Below are 20,413 nucleotides of genomic sequence, written 5' to 3' on the forward strand. Positions count from 1 at the left end.
AGCAGGACGTAGCAGGACGTAGCAGAGTGTAGCAGGACGTAGCAGGGCACAGCAGAGCTTAGCAGGACGTAGCAGGGCACAGCAGAGCGTAGCAGGACGTAGCATGACGTAGCAGGGCACAGCCGAGCGTAGCAGGATGTAGCAGGACGTAGCAGGGCAAAGCAGAGCGTAGCAGGACGTAGCAGGTTATATAAGAATACATGATTCTGAAATGGGTCTTTCTGCATCCTAAGTACTTTTACTTTTTGGGACTTAAGGTTAGGGCTGCACGATATGAGAAACAATCATATACTGTTTGTAATGCAATATTGCAGGATTGTAATAAAGTTATTGCAAAGCTCTATGCAATAACTTTGTTGAATAGTTTGCGATAAAGTCTAGTCAGTTTTGCTGCTTTCAGTATTCTACTATAAAATAACAAAAGGAAACAATTTCCAACATAGTTTTATTGAACAAATTGAACAGTGATGTAAAAGACTGACTAAAAGTTATATTTTAATCAGCATTTTTTTCTTACTGATATTTTCTATCAACTAACACAAAAAACCTCGGACCTCGGTTGCGATATGCTGCAGCTTTTTGTGTTTATGGCACCAGTTGATATTGCGATGATGATTAAAAAATATATATATATCTTGTGCAGCCCTACTTATGGTCAATTTAAATGCAGGACTTTTACTAGCCTATTTGTACACTGTAGTATTACTACTTTTACTTAAGTAAAAGATCTGGGTCAAAAAATCTGTAAATCCGGCTCACACTTTTCATGGAACTCTCAATTCATGTTTAACATCTAATCTTTTTCCCTTAATCATATAATTATTTCTTTATTCTATGGCAGTGGTTCTGAACCTTTTTGAGTTGCGACCCCCCAGAATAATGAAGTTGGTGTCTGCAACACCCCCCCCCCCTTGACAACGCCAGAGACCTGCTAACCGCTGTAAACAGCTGTTTGTACACGCCTCCCCATGTGGATTCGGAGCTAGTTTTTGTGAATGCTCTGATTACTAAACAAATGCTTTAGTTTTAGTTTTAGTTTTAGCAGCTACCACCTAGCCTGGGCCGATGTGCTCCAGGCTCTGTGGATGTTTGATGAACCCCACCTTCAGACCCCTTTCTGTGTTTCGGGACCTCCTGATTTAGAACTGTAGCTCTGAATAGACTACCTGGAATACAACAGACTCACACAGTAATGTAAAAGCCATTCCCCAGTGTAGAATAGAATATTTTAGTTAATTTCTGCCCAACTTTCTGGTGACCCACAGAAATTCTCTTGTGACCCCCTCGGGGGTCCCGACCCCCAGGTTGAGAACCACTGTTCTATTGAATGCCTGTAAAGAAAAAAGGACGTTTCTACACTCTGACACTAAACAATCTTCTCTCAAATGTTACAATTGAAACATAAAACTTGTAACCTCGACATCACACTGGTCTAAAATGGATCTGCCCTTTCACATCCAAACTAATCTGTCATCTGTTGTAACTTCCTGATTTTAATGTCGCACAAAACAAACCGTTTCCCCCGTCTCCTAAATGTGTCCCATCTTTGATTTAACTCTTCCACTCATACTTTAATCAACTGAAGTGTTTTTTTAATCTATTTAAAAAAAAATTTAAACCACTTAACGTGTCAAGGTTTCTCTTAATCTACTCTAAAACAAACCTTTAACACAAAAACTAAAAAAAAACAACGTTGGTGTCATTTTACACAGGAGTCCGTAGTAGAAGTCCCACATTTAGCTGCAATGCACCTCACTACTTTACAAACTTCCTTAGAGTTCAGAAGGGTTCAGGTCTCTCTCTGTTCTATCTGTGCCTGGAGAGTTTTTCACCTGTTGTAATTTCTCATCTTTCTATTAAAAAGAGCTGGAACATGATACTCGTTCATCTTCCTTTCTAAAAAGCTGGAACATGATACATGATCAATTTAGTTTTTAAAGGTTAAGATTTAAGAAAATCCACTGTTAAAAGTTAGTCTTTCCAATCTTTACAAAGTATATGAGTAAGCATGTTAAATAACTGTGATATTAATATTGACCATAAATAATTATGATTGATATCGGTGTCATCTGTCCATCTTCTGAGATGAATGAGTATCTTCTTCTCTAAGATTTGAACGCCTTTTTATCTTTCCAAAGCTAGAAGATGATTTGTTTCCTTTCCATGCAACAGTTATCCCTCATGAGGCTTCAACAGCTCTTTAATGGCAATGGATATGTTGTTAGTAGATGAGAATAAAGACCAAAATATTCATTTTTTTTTTTAAAGATGAGAGAAAGAAACCCTAAATTGTCTGACTAATAGAGTATATGTCAGCTAGAAGGGGAACAGAACTCAAACTCTTTAATCAAATTAAAAAAGATATGCCATATACGTCAACCAAATAAGGATTTAGCTCCCTAACTAAATCCATTAATATAACATTATGAAAGACATTCTTTAAAACACTTAAGGTTAAAAACATACATACACAATGTGGGACTTCTGCAACCGGTGCTGCTGTATGTACTCTAGGCCTCAACACCGTTCACTCCCAATCTAGGCTACGTAACGATCCCGGGGGAGCCCACCGACGTGCACGCATCGGAGATTTTCAAATCGTACGTGGTGCTGAGCTGGACGCCTCCCAGCCCCCGCGGACGAGCTCCGCTGTGGTACGTCATCGAGAAGGTGTGTCCCTTCACCTCCGGCCATCCGTGTCCATCAATGTAGCCCAGCTGTTAAGCTCTACACTGTACTGAAGAGATAAAGAAGACCTTGACCTCTTAAACGCAGGGTTTTCCCTTTCGATGTCCCATTAGGTTTAATATTTTTATATACACTGAACAACATTAGGAACACTTTTGTTTTTGCCTCCATTTTTCCTGAGCTTAACTCAACAATCTAAGACTTTTTCTATGTACACAAAAGGCATATTTCTCTCCAATATTGTTCACAAATCTGTCTAAATCTGTGTAACCCTAACCATAACACCAGATACTCACTGGTTTCCAGACCTCCCCCTCCCCCCTGGACCCCTCCAATACAGAAAAACTGCACATTTTAGAGTGGCCTTTTATTGTGGCCAGCCTAAGGCACACCTGTGCAATAATCATGATATCTAATCAGCATCTTGATACGCCACACCTGTGAGGTGGATGGATTATCTATAGCAAAGGAGAAGTGCTCACTAGCACAGATTTAGACAGATTTGTGATTTTGTTACGCATTATTTGACACTCATACACCCCCACAATTCAAACTTTTTTGACCTTGATTATGTAGGTTTTTGTTACACATGAGTATGCAGTGATGGACTTACTGCCGAGTCCATCAGAGTGTAAGAGGCTACATGTGTTTTTTATACTTTCAAAGCACATGAACATACACAAAGCTCACCATGTGTCATGTGCATTGTTGGGGCTCCAGTTGTTTGCAAATGCAAAAAAACAAATATGGCCAAAATAAAACTCCATGTGAAGGTCACAAACAATTTCCGATAAGTAATTGACATTTAATCTGTAAATTAGAAATGAAGATAATAAAGGAGCACAAATTAAATATTGGCAGGATCGACATTGGGACAGATGTATAGGTATCCGCATAGATGGCAGATATACAAACAATTGTTCATATAGTGTATAGTTTAACACTTATTCTCATTATCTCAGTTCACATTTAATATATTTATGGTGTATTTTTTTTAATTTACAGTTATTTATAATAATTGAATTTTTAAGTAAAATATAATGTTGAAAATGTGCCCTTGTCTCCTCAGATATCCTTGTTAACTGTCCTTGAAGTCATGTTTTCTTGCCAGAAATGTCAATGAGAATAGTCTGACACACACACACACACACACACACACACACTTCCTATCATAGTATGGCCAAACTTCATGACTTAACCGAGCCCCAACTATGCACCGACACACCCTGGAACCTCCTTTATGTGTTTGTGCTACATTGATGAGGTTGTCGTAGATGGCTGTACCTTCTCATGCCCCCCCCACCACCATCACCACCCCCTCCATCCCTCCTCCCCCCTCCATCCCCCCTCCCCCCTCCGACTCTTCCACAGTGCTTAGCGGGCACTGGAGCATGGCAGCGGATCAACACGGCAGTCAAACTGCACTCCCCTCGTTACCCGGTTTTTGATTTGCAAGACGGGCAAAAGTACCAGTTCCGAGTGTATTCGGTCAACTTGTACGGGTCCAGCGAGGCGTCCGAGCCCTCTGAACCCGTCCAAAAGGTGGATGAGGATGGTAAGGGCTGGGATCATATGTATACTACAAAGTACAATACGCACAAATACACATACATGCAAACGTGCACACAGAAGAAAAAAAATGTAAAAGCTGATGCTTTTATCTATTTTATTTGTTTTAACACTGCCGATAAGTCACATTTTCTATACATTTTGAAATATCTTTAATGGTATACTCCCTAATTTTTCGCCCAATGGTGGCCCCAAATCTCATATTATTCTTCCATGTCACTGTTGAACTGGGATCACAGTCAAAAGCAGCATGGAAAGGGGTCTTAAAGGGTCTTGAGTGAAGACTTGTTTACATGTCAGTCGTCTGTTTAATACACACGGAAAAAAAGAAATGTGGTGAAATTAAATTTTAAAAGAAAAAGACTTTAGGTTGAAACATTGTGGTGTGTATATAAGACTGAAACAAACATTTTCTCTAAGGTGGAAATTTAAAAGTGATGACAGTCATTAGTCAGTATAACAAATGAAAGATCTTAACAATATCTTCCCAACAAAATATATTGACTATTTAAGGGGAAACAAATCTCCAGTGTGCTGGGAAACAGTGTTGAAATATTGGGTTGCTTTCAAGTGCAAAATTGGGGGACGTGTCACATTAGCCAATTTTTTATTTCCCAAAATTGCTATTCAGTGTTTCACCCAAAATGTAGTTTCTGTCTAAATGTTTAATCACACATGTTTTCATCAGTATAAACACCCTAAAACACAGACACATGATGTTGACCTTCTGTTAAAAGTTAATCATTGTTTATTCCAGGTGTGGAGCTCCCAATTGGTATGTACAGTTTAATGGAAACACATTTTTGAAAGCACTGTTTCGTGCTGCTGTAACGTCACAAATTACTTGACTTGTCCACTGTGTGATTGTTCTAACCATGAGTGATTAGCAGAGCACACAGGGAAATAAATATTAATATTACAGTTATTTGTACTGTGGCCTATTCACACTTTACCACACTTTATGATATATTTCAGGCATCCTTTCCCCTTTAAATCCAGTTTCTCTTGTAGTTTGGCTCCATTGTTGTCAGCTTCAGCCCAGCATGAATTGTTTTCCATTTATTATATGTCAAACACAGTATATATGAAACATGATTATACTTGTACTTTTATATCAAAACCTTCTTTTCCCATTGAAGCATCAAAGCAGATATTTTATGAACTCAGGGGTATATGAAGTTTACAAAAAAGTGCTTACATTTTATCAAGAGGCCAAGTTAAACCTCCTCTTATTCAGATCTCTATCACATCCCTCTGATTAAACCCTTTCTAATGTCACATTGTTATGTCATTCCAACAGACTATTAGTATTAATGGACAAAGCATCCGGTTCAGCGAAGTGCTGCAAATGCAAAAGTGTCTTAAACCTGCTTTATATCTGAATTCCTGCAGGGGGAGACTCCTTAAACCTGCTTTCTATCTGAATTCCTGCAGGGAGAGACTCATTAAACCTGCTTTCTATCTGAATTCCTGCAGGGGGAGACTCCTTAAACCTGCTTTCTATCTGAATTCCTGCAGGGGGAGACTCCTTAAACCTGCTTTCTATCTGAATTCCTGCAGGGGGAGACTCCTTAAACCTGCTTTCTATCTGAATTCCAGCAGGGGGAGACTCCTTAAACCTACATTATATCTGAATCCCAGCAGGGGCGACGTGTGCTGTTGCAAAAGGAGGTACATTTCTGTAGAAGTCTATGAGAAAGTGACCCACTTCTCACTTGATTTATTACCTCAGTAAATTATTATTTTCATAATGAGTTTATGCCCTCATTCGCTAGTTCTAAGTCTTCTGCAACACATGTTCATTTGTTGAATTATGGTCTTATTGATTGTAAAATCAACGCTAAAGCAGGGAGTGTTTTAGCGCTTGGCTATGATGTGATTGCCAGTTCACGGTCTTATTGGTAATATAACTATGGGACAAAGATATATTTAAAACCTAGCGAAGCCTAATCTTACCTCGAATTATGTAGGCTAGCTTTCAGTAGCAGTTGCATCGAGATTACCAGTGAAAGTGTGTCACGTAGAGTGTAAGCAGTGTTGCCGACTCTCAGCTAACGTCACAGTGAGATCCCGCCCAACAGTCTGTGGCTCCTCCCTCTCGTCTAAAATCGTCAAAGCCGCAACCAAGATGGCTGCACCCGTAACCGCAAACTCAACGACTCATTGCAGATGTCCACAGACCAATGGGTGACGTCACACATGCTCTGTCCATTAATACTAACAGTCTACGGTCATTCCACATGATCTTTAAAACCACAACCACACGTTGTGTTGAACCCAGTTTCACAGACTCAAACTCACTCTGTTCTTCATCATTGATCATTGTTCTTCTACAATGATCGCTCGCTTTTCATCGAAAACACCACAAAGACAAACAATTGCATGTTTTTTTTCTAAGTGGCAATCCTTTTGCAACCTTAAGTATGTGGTAGATACAAATGTGCGGAATCAGACCGGAAGTACGTACAGTGAAAAGCAAATGGACGGAAATCAGCACAATGCTTCCAGAAGGTGTAGCTGGTGTTAAAAAGTGTTTTAAAAAGTCAGGAAATACAAATTCCTGATCTGTTTCTGTCTGAGTCACTCTGATGTGAAAGCATACAGATGTTCCTGTTTATATCACTTCAGTTGAAATGTTGAATGTTTTTTTGTACATTATAGATAATTTTGAAATGTAAATGTCAAATGTTGAACCATTTTTAACACCACAATTAAAGGCAGAACACATACTTCAAAAGTTAACCATTAATATAATTCATTGTATCATCACCAGGATTTATTAATACTTCTATTCCCCTCTCGTCAGGCGTCCCGTCTGCTCCCGGCCAGGTCGTTGCCACCAGAAACACCAAGTCGTCTGTGTTTGTGCAGTGGGATGCTCCCAAACATCTGAAGAACCTCATGGGTTACTACATCGATGGCCGCATTGCAGGATCCAAGGAGTGGTTCCCCTGTAACCACAAACCCTATAAACACAACAGGTGAGTGTTCAGGACTATCAGAGTCCTGCTGTGGTTCCAAAGTAAAGGAGGTTTTACGAGACCTTGCATAGAAAAACGTCCCCTGTGAAATGAGAGAATGAGAAACCCAGAGAAACCAAGGTTTTAAACCAGTTAAATCCATCTTTGTACCATCAACATTTTCTGCATAACTCAAATGCGGGCAGTGACTTGGACTCCTATTTAAGTTCTTGTTAACAGTGTTCAATCAACTGTTTTGTGGCTGTGCTCTGATTGATTTATTGTGATCAATATCCAACTTTTAAAAGATATTGCATTTATTCTGACTTTGTGATATCAGCAAATATCACACTGATACATTATTGTGTTGTGATACAACTTGGGATTTACACACTTACCTATCAGGCACCGAAGATCATCACGGCAACAACTTTTAATTGTATGTGATTCAAATGAAAACCAAAATGTGTCTTAGGTTTGTGGTCCACGGCCTGATCCCCGGGGAGAGCTACACGTTCCGTGTCCAAGCCGTCAACGTGTACGGCCTCAGTGAGGAGTCTCAGGAGTCCTCATCCATCACCGTGGAGCCAGCCCTCGGTAAGAGCATAATAAACATTTTACAACATAATAAAACCAGTAGGTTGTAAAGGAAACGTTGGCTCGATATGAAAAGGAACTCATGTAAATATGTACCTGAAAACCTGAAAACAAGAGGTGATAAGACTACCACAGTGTCAGAGACGTCATCAAAGTTTATGCTCATTTCATTATTTTGTCCAGGCAAGGGGGTGGAATATGGTATGTATGAAACAGTTGTGTAGATTTTCTCCCACCTGACTTACCCACAGCTCCCACTTTGTCCACTTTCACTTTGCATTATGTGTTTTAATCACAAAACTGTGTATTTCCACCACACAGTAGTAGCACAATGCACTGCATGGTGCCATAAAGACCCAAAAAAACACCATATACTGCGTATATTGTATTTAAAACTGCTGTGCAATTATTCACTGCAAAAGCTAGGTGTTTCTGAAATTACACTATTGTTTTTGTTGAGGTTATATGAATCTAGTTTGAAAAATGGAACACATGAAGGGCAGCTCACAGTGAACTGAATTGATCAAACTCAGATGTATTTTCACATTAAAATACTTTTTACAGCTCTCTATAAAGGTGCCAGTTAAGTATCTTATCTTCTTATCTTATCTCATAATGCTGCATATATGCTGCTGTAACAAGGGAATTTCCCCGCTGTGGGATGAATAAAGTATCATCTAATCTGATCTAATCTCTAATATTAAACATTCAATATTTGTTGTGATTCAGCAACTCCCAGCGCTCCCTTTGGCATCACTCTGCTGAGCTGTGACGGATCCTCCATGACTTTGGCCTGGAAGAGTCCCAAACACAGCGGCGGCTCCAAAGTCAACGCTTACTACATCGACAAGAGAAACGCCGACTCTTTGGTTTGGAAGGAGGTCAACCTGGCGGCCATCACGGAGAGAGTCTGCACTGTGAGTGTCAAATATGACGCAAAAGCATACAGTAAAAGAAAACAATACGTGTGTGTTTGTTTGGGGAACTTTTAAAGATCTGAATGTAATGAGAGTTAAAAATAGCACAGCCTTTAACTTCTACCGCATTAAAATGCAACATCGACATTAATCCAGCAGTGATATTAATCCATAAACAATAAATGTCAGATGTGATAGGAAAACACTGACAGGGAACATTTTACTGCAAAAGGAGTACTTGCTCCTGGTCCTGCTTTTAAAACCTTAACTAGAGTAGACTAGAGTACTAATACTCTAGTCTACTCTAGTTAAGGTTTTAAAAGCAGGACCAGTAAAGTACTTCAACACTGTGGTATTCATACTTCTACTTTCTACTACTAAGGATCCTAATACTCCGTCCACCTCTGGTATTGGACCAGTTATTCATTGAGTCTATGTGTATCTTTAGGTTGACAGTCTGACCGAGGGAACCTTCTACGAGTTCAAGGTCCAGGCGGCTAACATGGCCGGTGTCGGCGTGCCCTCTGCTCCCAGCACCCCGATGAAATGTGAAGCTTGGACCATGGAAGAGCCAGGTGGGACAGCCATCACTGCTGGTTCATAGAAACCATACAAGAGCAATTCGAGTCAGAACTCAAGAGTGTATCTACTTATACAGTATAAGTACGCAATAAGTATGTTTTCATGTAGAGGAGTAATAGTAGTGTGCACATCCCCACGGTGAGATGCAGGGCAAACAGGAGCTGGATATAACCAAAACGAATGAGGTGCCCGCACTCTTTGTGCAGAGTTGGCAGAGTGTGGGCACCTTAATCTAATAAGTACGTTTTAACATGTTAAATATGCAGGGGTTTGATGGGGTCATTGATCAATAACAATAACTTAACATCCCTGTTTTAAACAAAATGTTAAGCCTATGCGCTTCTCTTTGTCATGTTTTCAACTTAACTGTGCTTAATGAGGGTCACATTTCATTCATAAACTAAACCAAAATACAACAACATAGTTATAAGTTATTGTGATTGCAGTAAAAATAACTTTGGAAAAAAAAATAGATTGACGTGCAAATTATTAGCACCCAAAAACTGCCCCTAGTGTGTAAAGGCCTTCCAATGTCCAGAGATTTTCATATTTTTTAAGAACATACAAAGATGCTATAAAACACTTGTATAAGCCTGAAGGTTATAGAAATGTCTCAATCTCCAACTGAAGGCAGAAGAATAATATCACCTAAATATTTAACCCGTATCACAGACCACAGAATGCAGCCAAGCCACAGACAGAACTCCAAAACAGACTTCTTTTCCCTTTTGTCCTGCTCATGTTTTTTTAACTTTACCTGACCTGCAGGCCCGGCCTACGACCTGAGCTTCAGTGAGGTCCGGAGTCAGTCCCTCGTCCTCTTGTGGAAGGCTCCAGTCTACACCGGAGCCAGTGCCGTCACTGGATATTTGGTGGACATGGCTAAGAAGGGCTCATCGGAGTTTGTTACTCTGACTCAGGAAGCTGTGAACCACCGTTACCTGCAGGTAGGAGACCGACTGACCGCCCACCAATGACATTATCTTGTGACTTAAACTACTTGGTCTTTAATGAAAGTTAGAAGTATAAACCTGGGTTTAAGCTAGGACTATAACTTGAATGCCTGTGTCGTGCTGGGAGAAGGCAGAATCGCGACACACCCCTTCCAACTCCAAAAGTTACCCCTCCTGTCCAGATCACTAGATCACATCGCAGGTTGCATTTCAAGCTCCTCTCTTTCTCCTCTTTTTCTGCTTGTGGAAAGCTACTTGACACATGAAACTACACTACCGGTCTAAAGTTTGGGGTCACTCACAAATCTCCATTGGACTCCATTATAGTTTGAATCCCAGCTGAGATCAGTTTTTTTTAACCAGGGAAGCAGTTTTCAGATTATATTATTTGCTTACATAATTGCAAAAGGGTTGTTTAATGTTTTCTTAGTTAGTTTTTTAAAAGGATATCAGATTAGTAAACAAAATGTGCCTTTGAAACATTGGATGAGTGGTTGCTGATAATGGGAAATGTAGATATTGCATTAAAGATCAGCCACCCACCCAGATCAGCTGGTATCCTGTCTATAATGGAGTGGAATGGACATTTGTAAGTGACCCCAAACTTTTGACCGGTAGTGTATATTGATGAGGACCGGAGACCCACTTAGAAAGCTCCAGAGTGTCCATATTCCCGCTTTAAAATGCCCAATGACACGCTACAACATACTTTCCATTATATCTTTGATATATTTAGAATTGTCATCTGTGTTTTTCATCTTCACATAGGCTATATTAAGGTATTTCCACAATAGATTATTGAATAAGAGTAATCTGAATGCAGGAAATGAAGTCTTTGACACTCAGAATAACCCTGAGGGAGAACAGCCAGACCCCCCCCCCCCCCCCCCCCCCCCCCCCCCCCCCCCCCCCCCCCCCCCCCAACTAGGATATGCCCCCCTTCTCCTAAAGGCAGATTCTGGCCTATATATATACTGTATATATATATGTCATTATACCCACTATAATACATTAGCCTGCACCACTGGGTTTCAGTTAGTATAGTTGTGTCACGCTGTTCATATAAGGCTGTTTCCATGGTTTCCTGCAGGTGACTGGTCTGACAGAAGGTGAAACCTACGTGTTCAGAGTTCGTTCCGTCAATGCGGCCGGTGTTGGAAAACCTTCCCAGTTGTCTGAGCCGATCTGTGCCAAAGCTCTTCCAGGTAACAACAACCTAACGCTCTCATTGATACCACAGCTGGATTTGCGTATAAATCAAATCCATCAAGTGGATAATATGAAAATCCTGGATCTTGGTTTAACTAACTAAGGTGCAAAGAACAAATGACCCCAGAATGCACTCTTGCTGAATGTGAATCTGACTGTTGTATTTGGGATATATTTCCAAATTTCCCCGTGTAGTTTCTCAGACAACGGTGTTATTTATGTTCCCAGGCACCAAGGAGATTGTGGCTGGCGTGGACGAGGAGACTGGAGACGTCTTCCTGTCTTTTGAAGCCTGTGAGATCTGTGAGACGTCCAAGTTCGTGTGGTCGAAGAACTACAAAGCCATCGGCGAGTGCCCCAGGGTGGCCGTCACAAACAAGGGCAGAACGTAAGCTCGGAGCCAAGCAGCGTTTAATCCTCTAGGAACAGAACGGATTAATACCTTTAAAAGGTCCCATATCACGTGTTTACATGCTTGAATGTATAAAAAAACAACACGTAATTTTTCTCACGCCGTCCGTCTGAATATATCTGTATATTCTCTGTATGTATACTCTGTGAAACACTATGCTCTCTGAGTCTTTGCACCGTCATGGCTGCAGGGGAACGACTGTAACGTCACTTTCTACATATTTTAGTGTAGTGACGACAGCACAACCTTACAGCAGTCCTAACGGCTCTTTTAAAGGTCCCATGACATGGTGGGTCACGGAAAGGTAGGTAGCGAGGCTTGGACCCAAATGCAGAGAGAGCAGGCAAAGCCGGTTGAGCTTGATGATTTATTTAACAAAAACAAAGTATAATCCAACAAAAAGGTTCCTGAAGGCAGCACGGCCAAAATTTACAACAAAATGTAATCCGGACAGGAAACAAAATCCTTTGATAGCGGATTTGCACCGTAATATTTTTATATATAATCTTCTGTGTGTGTGTGTGCTGCTATGCGTGCGTCCCTGTGTGTGTAACAAGTATAGTATGCACGCTGTGCATAAGCCTAGGCACATTATCGCTGTTAAAATAACAATGAAATACCACGTTGCTGACTGTAGAACAGGTTCTTGTTGGTCAATGGCGTGACCAATTCCTGCTGCCTCAAGATAGCAATAAGTCAAGAATGCACCTGAACACACCACCCTGTAAGACCAGCACGCCCGTCTCCTTAGAGTAGCAAAGACACCTGCGTCGGGTGCAAGACAGGGCCCTTAAGGTCACATTAGCTTCACATGTAATAGGAATTAATTGACTGAATGTGTCCTTACGGCACACCTTTTCTACTTGAGACTCAATTATTGTTAAATGTCATAGTTCTTTTTCAGGAAACCTCCTAGGAAATTAGAGATCTGTGAAATAAAGCAACAAAAAGGCAATAAAACATCATGACATGTTCAATATGCTTTACAAATGTGAGTAAGAAAAGCCTGTCAACTTCGTTTTCAAATCATTATTCTTTTTAACTTAATTGTAAAAACAAGTGGAAAAGAACATCGTTTAAAAAAGAACATCCCAGTTTAATCTCTGCTTATTTGATGGCTACTACTGTGTTAACCTTTATGAGTATTAATGGGCTTCTGCGCTTTATTTCTCAGTTCCAGGCTGACTTTCTCCAACCCCGATAAAGACGATCTCGGCACATACTCTGTGGTCGTCACGGACACCGATGGCGTTTCCTCCAGACACACTCTGATTGAGGACGGTGGGTCTTTTTCAGTCCTTCTCGTTAGGCTTTGATGTTGTGGTTTGTCCGTAGCTCATGTTTGTTGTCTTGAATCCATTCTGCAGCCCTGAACACCATGCTGGAGCTCAGCTACGCCATCAGACATCCAGGCGAGTGTTGTGCATTAGCAGCAGACCTCCTGTGTCACTCTAATGGACTCTGTGTCATAAGGGTCTGATTTTTGTTCTCCTGTGCAGTTGTTCCTCTGAAGCACGGTCTGAACTACGAGGTTTTGGAGAAGGGTCACGTGCGCTTCTGGGTGCAGGCCGTCAAGCTGTCCCCCTCTGTGTCCTACAGGTTCATCGTTAACGACAAGGAGGTCAAATCTGGGGAGGTATCCAATCACTGTTTGAGTCTTCTACATCATGCAATTCCAGCTGTTTTTTTGTGGTCTGCAGTATTGACACCATATTGATCTTAAAGTGCTCAAATCATGCTCATTTTCAGGTTCAACTTGTTATTTAGAGATTATCTCAAAATAGGTTTACATAGTTTAACTTTCTAAAAACACCATGTTTTTATTGTTCTGCACATTGCTGCAGCTCCTCTTTTCCCCCTGTGTGTTGAGCTCTCTGTTTTAGCTCCAGAGTGAGGCAACGCACTTCTGTTCCGTCTTTGTTGGGAGTCCCACATGCTCAGTACCTAGGTTAGGACTACTAGCCAGTCAGAAGCAGAGTATGAGGACCCTGACAGTACCTAGGTAAGGACTACTAGCCAGTCAGAAGCAGAGTATGAGGGCCCTGACAGTACCTAGGTAAGGACTACTAGCCAGTCAGAAGCAGAGTATGAGGGCCCTGACAGTACCTAGGTTAGGACTACTAGCCAGTCAGGAGCAGAGTATGAGGGCCCTGACAGTAGTATATATATATATAACACAGTAAATGAAAGGCAAAAATCCAAAAAACATGATATGAGCACTTTATAGCTGGGACAGATTTGACCATCATTTCTGGATGTATTGTGCATATAAATCTCCTTTTCCTCTCAGGGAATCAAGATCAGTCACGATGTGGCCACGGGGGTCATCCAGATGACTTTGGACCAGTTCACCAGAGCCAACGAGGGCACTTACACAGTCCAGATCACCGACGGCAAGGCCAAAGTCCAGAGCTCCCTGGTCCTGGTGGGAGACGGTGAGGCGCTCTTCCTCCTCACATAACTATCCCACATATGCTGATTCATTGTTATTTATCAGAAAAACATAATCGTACAGTATGTATGTGTTAAAAAGAAGTTTAAATATGATTTAAATGGAATCAACATCTTTGAGAACATTTTTATTTTCTGTGTTAAACACCATGTAATTCTTTTAATGAATTAACTTTGTCTTAGTCCCCAAGTCAACAGTCGTTTTTCTCTTAGCACGCTAAGGTTGTTTTGTTTTTAAAACAACCCATCTGTTAATAGCTTTACTTTTACTTTACTTAAGCAAATTAGTATAGAATAGAATAGAATAGAAAGCCTTTGTTGTCGTTATACACAAGTGCAATATGATATATTTATATATAATATGTAAGAATATAAAAATATGAAGTATAGGTAGTGCAGAGAAACAAGAAGGAGGAGGGGGGGGGTGGTGCACAGTCCTGAGACCTGAGAGCAACTATTAGAGGAAGCTTCATCAGAAGAAGTAAATAAACCATCATGCATATGACTTAATGGTGTATTTGATGCGCCAGAGAAAAGTAGTTTTTTAATGTTGGCTCATAGTCGCACCTTCAAAATACCGCATCAGCTGTTTGTTTTTCAGCCTTTTGTTTGGCATATTTTAGATTAATCTCTAAATGATTTGGCGGAAGCAGAATGGTAAATTAAATTCTGAACATGTCACCTGTGGAAAGTAACTAAGTACATTTAGGCGAGTACTATATGTCCATTTTCTGCTACTTTATACTTCTACTCCACGACAGTTATCTGACCGCTGTAGTCACTTTGAAGATAAAGATTTTACATACAAAATATATACTTATGGTGCATTACAGATTAATTACTATAGATTAAAATACCGTCTAACAAATAGTTAATAATGTCTTAATTGTGACTAGCTGAAACATAAAACGCTGCTTGCACAGTAATGCCTGTGTAACAATAAGTCCAATAATCTAATGTGACACTGACAGGGATTCTGTTGCCTAACGATTACTCTTATGATATCCTACTTTAAATACATTTTGCTGATAATACTCTTATAACTCTACTTGAGGAAGTTTTTGACTGCAAGAAGACTTTTACTTGTATTGGAGTAACATTACCCTGAGGTACTACTCCCTGAGTATTACTTTCACCACTGATCGTGACTCTTTTCTTGTTCCAGTGTTCAAAGTTGCTCTGAAGGAGGCTGAGTTTCAGAGGAAGGAGCACATCAGGAAGCAAGGTAACCACACACACACACACACACACACACACACACACACACACACACACGCACACACACACACACACACAATGACCTCAGACACTTCACTGAGGCTCTCACTATGTGGTAAACATCACTTACACAAACTGAAGTGTGTGGAGTGCCAACCCGGAAATGATAAGCGTGACTAGAGTCTCTCAAAATCGGACAAAAATCTTTTAAACTGACCTTTGTGGATCTGAAATGAAGTCAGATACGGTCAGCTGTCTGGTTAGTGTTACAGGGCCTTAAGAGTGTAATTTTCAGTCTAATGTTTTTTTTGCAGGGGGCTCAAAAAACTGTCAACAGATGTCAATGAAGTCTGGTGGGAAATAAAGCCTTAGACAAAAAGACAAGTCACTATTGTTTAGTTTCGTATTGCACTTAAAGGACGGTGAATCTGATTTCAATTCAATTTTATTTATAGTATCACTTCATGACAACAGTTATTTCGAGACACTTTACTGATAGAGCAGGTCTGGACCACACTCTATAATTTACAAGGACCCAACAGGTCTAGTAGTTTCCTCCAGAGCAAGCAGCAGTGCAACAGTGGCGAGGAAAAACTCCTTTTAGAAAGAAACCTGGGACAGACCCAGGCTCTTCGCAGGCGCACAGTAAAAGGTAATGGAGCAGTGACTAAAAATAATAGTTTGTAGTAGTTCATGACATAGCAGGGCACTGCACGGCATTACTAGATTTGATCAAGTTTCTGTACTGTACTCAAATGCATATTTACTTAGAAGGGCACTTGGAGAGTACAGACTCCTTTCAGGGCTAATGCCCTGTAGCGCAATGTTAAAAAAAAGTGAAGAGAAATCTACCTGTCATCAGGATTAGGATTTAATGAACAATTTCTTGGCCCCATGCTACACCCTGACAGACAAACCAAAAAACAAATACAAAACCATAACCTGTGGAGGTAAATATGAGTAACTAATTAAAAGAACTCATCCAGGAAGATTGTACCGCATTAGCAGAGTGTTGTGTCTGTTTTATTAATAAATTCATTGTTTCTCCTTCTGTTCTTGGACTGATAAAATCCTGATGTAATGATTTCACTTTGTCCTTTTAGGTCCACATTTCTCTGAGTATCTGTACTTCACTGTCACTGAGGATTGCACTGTCATGCTTGCCTGCAAGGTAACAACTACGTCCTCCACCCTTTCACCTTTCTACTCACTTCTTTTCCTCTCAGTAAAACTAATGTAAAACCAATCCTTGTGTTTGTGTGTCAGGTGGCCAATGTGAAGAAGGAGACGTCTTTCCACTGGTACAAAGAGGATGAGGAGATTGTTCCAGAAACTCCTCCCAATGTTATGTCGGGAGCCTGCGCTCTGCCCATCCCTCTGGTAACTACTGCAGCATCCACACCCAAATACACGCATTCTTACCGCATACTGGACATCTCACCTTATGTATTTCACACTTATTCTATATGTTACGCCGCACTTATCTGCGTTTTATGGTCTCAGTACTTTTACTCTGTGCAGTGACAAGGAAGTTGAATCAAATATGATCTCAAAATTTACATTTTGACCGAAGCATAACCAATGAGAGAGCATTTAGCGTACAATATAAGGGACTGAAGTTCATTGGCATTTAATAAAAACTGAAAATAATACAAATAAAATCTGATTTGTTTGCCAGATGAAGGCCCAGAACCAAAACATTGCAAGCTATTAAATTTATCTCTGCAAGTTACACAGCATGGAGGAGTTTCATTGCAACTTTTGACCCACTCGTCCCCCTTTGACAAACCTGTCTCGCGTTATAGATTCATTATTTATTATATAAATATTTTCCTGTTCTAAGGAAGGTTTTAACAAAATGTTGAAGATGATGAAGCCCTGTTTTGAACTGACAGGGGTTGTTTATCCGTGTCCTAGGGTAGTAAATGTTTAGCTTAGCTTTAACTCAACTGATGAAGCATATTTGTTCACCTTAAATACTGTAGTTTGCAAAATAAACACATGCAATACATAAATCTAGAGCCCATGAAATATAAAAACCACAACGTAAAATGCATGAACTGACATAAAACTAAAATCAACATAAAGCACACAAACTGGATTTTCATTGAGATTTTTTTCATATCAATTACATAACAAAGCTTACCATATCTTAGTTTTTTGTGTGTTAAAAAAGACAGAATTCATGTATGTTACTGCTGCTGGTTGATACAATATTATTTGTTTTTTTTCCAAGTTCTCCAGAAAGGATCATGGCATCTACAAGGCCGTGCTCAGTGACGACCGAGGAAAGGACACGTCTCTGTTTGACATTTCAGGCAAAGGTGCGTTCTCTTTGTTCTGAAGGAGTGACTCCCTTTAATATCAATTATTGTTATGTAAACATCTTAAAATGTGTTTCCTGTTTTCTCCCTTTGATTCGCAGTGTTTGATGATATCATCAATGCCCTCGCCAAGAATGCTGGTGAGTGTGAGCCGCTAAATTACACATCAGCTCAACCTTAGTTTCCTTGTGTTGTTCAGTGCGTATGACTGAGAATGTGATGAATGTGTTTAACTGGTATTGTAGTATGAACTAAACAGGCGTGATTCCTGACTAAGTTTACTGGGAAGTGTGTCCTGAGGATTAGCAATGACTCCAGGTCTACCTCTCTGCTACAGGACATGCAGCTGTCTCTTGATTTACATTTAGGTCTGACCATCTCCCCTCCCCCAAAATATGCGATTAACCTTTCAAGTAAACTCCTCTGTGAGAAAAGGCAGCCTAGCGTCGTGCTCAGACAGAGTGCGTCTGCAGGTTGCGTAACGCTCGGCGCCCTAGCCAGCGCCCAATCAGACCAGTTGCGTCTCTTTGTGAGGCAGCCATTGAACCACCCATCCTCAGCCAACCGTTGTTTTGCTGTGACGTTAAATGAAAGGAGTGTTTTCAATCTGAGTTGTAGTTCTTTGTAACTCGTGGCGTTCAGGGCGCTCCTGCTCATCCACACATCAACGCAAATGAAAACAAGCCCCATCAGGCTGCTACAACACACTCGGTCTGACCAGGGCCTTAGTTAGGGGTCTCCTTGGATAACTATTTGAAAACCAATCAGTTAAGGGGCGGCTGGGGCTCAGTGGTAGAGCGGTTGCCTGCCAATTTGAAGGTTGGTGGTTCAATCCCTGGCCCTTTAGTCCCACATCGAAGTGTCCTCGGGCAAGACGCTGAACCCTGAGTCGCCCCCGATGCTGCGCCATCGTAGCGTAAATGTGTGTTGTTTTTTTTATGAGCAGGTGGCCCCTTGTACAGCAGCCTTGGCAACAGTGTACGCTATATGAATACAGTACATTTATATTTAAGTAGTTGACTAGGAAACAAATGGCTTCTTCCAGGTGCTTGGCAAGGGCGCCCGGATGGCTCAGTTGGCAGAGCGGGCGCCCATATGTAGAGGAATACTCCTCAACGCAGTAGGCCCAGGTTTGACTCCAACCCTTTGCTGCGTGTCATTCCCCCCCCTCTCTCCCCTTTCATGTCTTCACCTGTCCTGTCAATAAAGGCCTAAAAATGCCCAAAGAATTATCTTTAAAAATATACTACTCCCCAGAATCAACTGCAAAAACGTGGATATAAAAGCTAAATGCATTGTATAATGGACATAAGTAGGAGCTGTGCCAAAGGACGAAATCATAGCGAGTGCATAGCGCATCCTATTAAAGTAGCACATAACAATCTTTATTTTCAAGTGATAATTTCCCCTGACGGTGTGTTCATGTGTGTTTGTTGCCGTCAGGTGCGTCTGCCTCTGAGCTGGTACTGCAGTGCACACCAGAGGGCATCAGGCTGCAGTGCTACATGAACTACTACACAGAGGAGATGAAGACCGTCTGGAAACACAAGTACAGTTTAATTAAATGCTTGTTACAGAATAATCAGGTGTTTACATGTACAGCTGAGACTGCTGTCTAGCTCAGTTTTGGGTCCCCGCTCAAGGTTTGAATGCAGATTATATTGTAGTCACCAGACATATGTACACATATACTGGCCAAAACATATCAGCTGCTCATGTTTTAAAGTTGATGAACCATTTTGAAGTCTCGAGGTTGGATGGCATGGTTACCACAGACAAACACACACTGTGCAGTACAGTACGGTATGTGCTTCACTCCCTCAGACGTTGTACACACTTTGGTATTCCAAAACATGAAACAACAACAATGTGTGTCCTCATTCTGGCTCCTCGCCACTTACTCACTCAGAACGTGTGTTTCCTGTCAGCTGTCGAAAGCAAAACAAGTCAGGTGATTTGTCATGTGAAGTTTATGTTTGGGTTCTGTTGTGCTCCCTAATTAGGCTGCAGTAAAAAAATGTTGACTGGGGAAAGCACTGCGTTCTGCAGCCATTGTTCTGTAGACGTCTAAGTCTTTGGTCTCGTATCATCAGTATGAATTGAGAAGTGACTCCTGTGATGTAACCCCCCCCCCCCCCCCCCCCCCCCCCCCCCCCCCCCAGGGAGAGTAAGATCGCCTCCTCTGAGAAGATGAGGATCGGAGGCACGGCGGAGATGGCCTGGATGCAGATCTGTGATCCGTCTGACAAGGAGAAGGGTAACTACTCCATCGAGATCTCAGACGGCGTGCAGACCCACACCAGATCCTTCGACCTCTCCGGACAGGGTAAACGATCTTACTTTACTACTCTGTAGCCATTGTTTACCATTTCTAGATTGGAAAATAATGGAATAATAATCTAGTCCTAGTTTTTAATGTAATTAAAGGTCCCATGACATGGTGCTCTTTGGATGCCTTTATATAGACCTTAGTGGTCCCCTAATACTGTATCTGAAGTCTCTTTTATATAGACCTTAGTGGTCCCTAATTCTG

At 41.0% G+C, this 20,413-nt stretch overlaps 1 protein-coding gene across 7 annotated transcripts in view; it reads left to right on the forward strand.

Annotated features, from left to right (window-relative positions):
- LOC117961759 (M-protein, striated muscle-like) overlaps positions 1-20,413 on the forward strand; it is a 60,099-nt gene that overhangs the window by 18,099 nt on the left and 21,587 nt on the right. For 2 of the 7 annotated variants that reach the window (XM_034900683.1, XM_034900644.1), the window contains 22 exons: positions 2,543-2,670; positions 4,060-4,243; positions 5,015-5,032; positions 7,064-7,238; positions 7,693-7,814; positions 7,998-8,015; positions 8,544-8,731; positions 9,180-9,306; positions 10,082-10,260; positions 11,357-11,471; positions 11,704-11,863; positions 13,062-13,168; positions 13,255-13,299; positions 13,387-13,523; positions 14,178-14,322; positions 15,504-15,563; positions 16,660-16,727; positions 16,823-16,936; positions 17,793-17,880; positions 17,982-18,020; positions 19,324-19,429; positions 20,043-20,206. In XM_034900683.1, coding sequence (XP_034756574.1) covers positions 2,543-2,670; positions 4,060-4,243; positions 5,015-5,032; positions 7,064-7,238; positions 7,693-7,814; positions 7,998-8,015; positions 8,544-8,731; positions 9,180-9,306; positions 10,082-10,260; positions 11,357-11,471; positions 11,704-11,863; positions 13,062-13,168; positions 13,255-13,299; positions 13,387-13,523; positions 14,178-14,322; positions 15,504-15,563; positions 16,660-16,727; positions 16,823-16,936; positions 17,793-17,880; positions 17,982-18,020; positions 19,324-19,429; positions 20,043-20,206 — 2,487 coding nt within the window. The remainder of the gene's footprint in view (positions 1-2,542; positions 2,671-4,059; positions 4,244-5,014; positions 5,033-7,063; positions 7,239-7,692; positions 7,815-7,997; positions 8,016-8,543; positions 8,732-9,179; positions 9,307-10,081; positions 10,261-11,356; positions 11,472-11,703; positions 11,864-13,061; positions 13,169-13,254; positions 13,300-13,386; positions 13,524-14,177; positions 14,323-15,503; positions 15,564-16,659; positions 16,728-16,822; positions 16,937-17,792; positions 17,881-17,981; positions 18,021-19,323; positions 19,430-20,042; positions 20,207-20,413) is intronic. The other 5 variants (XM_034900662.1, XM_034900652.1, XM_034900673.1 and 2 more) reach the window with 5 other exon arrangements.

The sequence above is a fragment of the Etheostoma cragini genome, chromosome 2 (assembly GCF_013103735.1).
Source record: "Etheostoma cragini isolate CJK2018 chromosome 2, CSU_Ecrag_1.0, whole genome shotgun sequence".
Classification (NCBI taxonomy): domain Eukaryota; kingdom Metazoa; phylum Chordata; class Actinopteri; order Perciformes; family Percidae; genus Etheostoma; species Etheostoma cragini.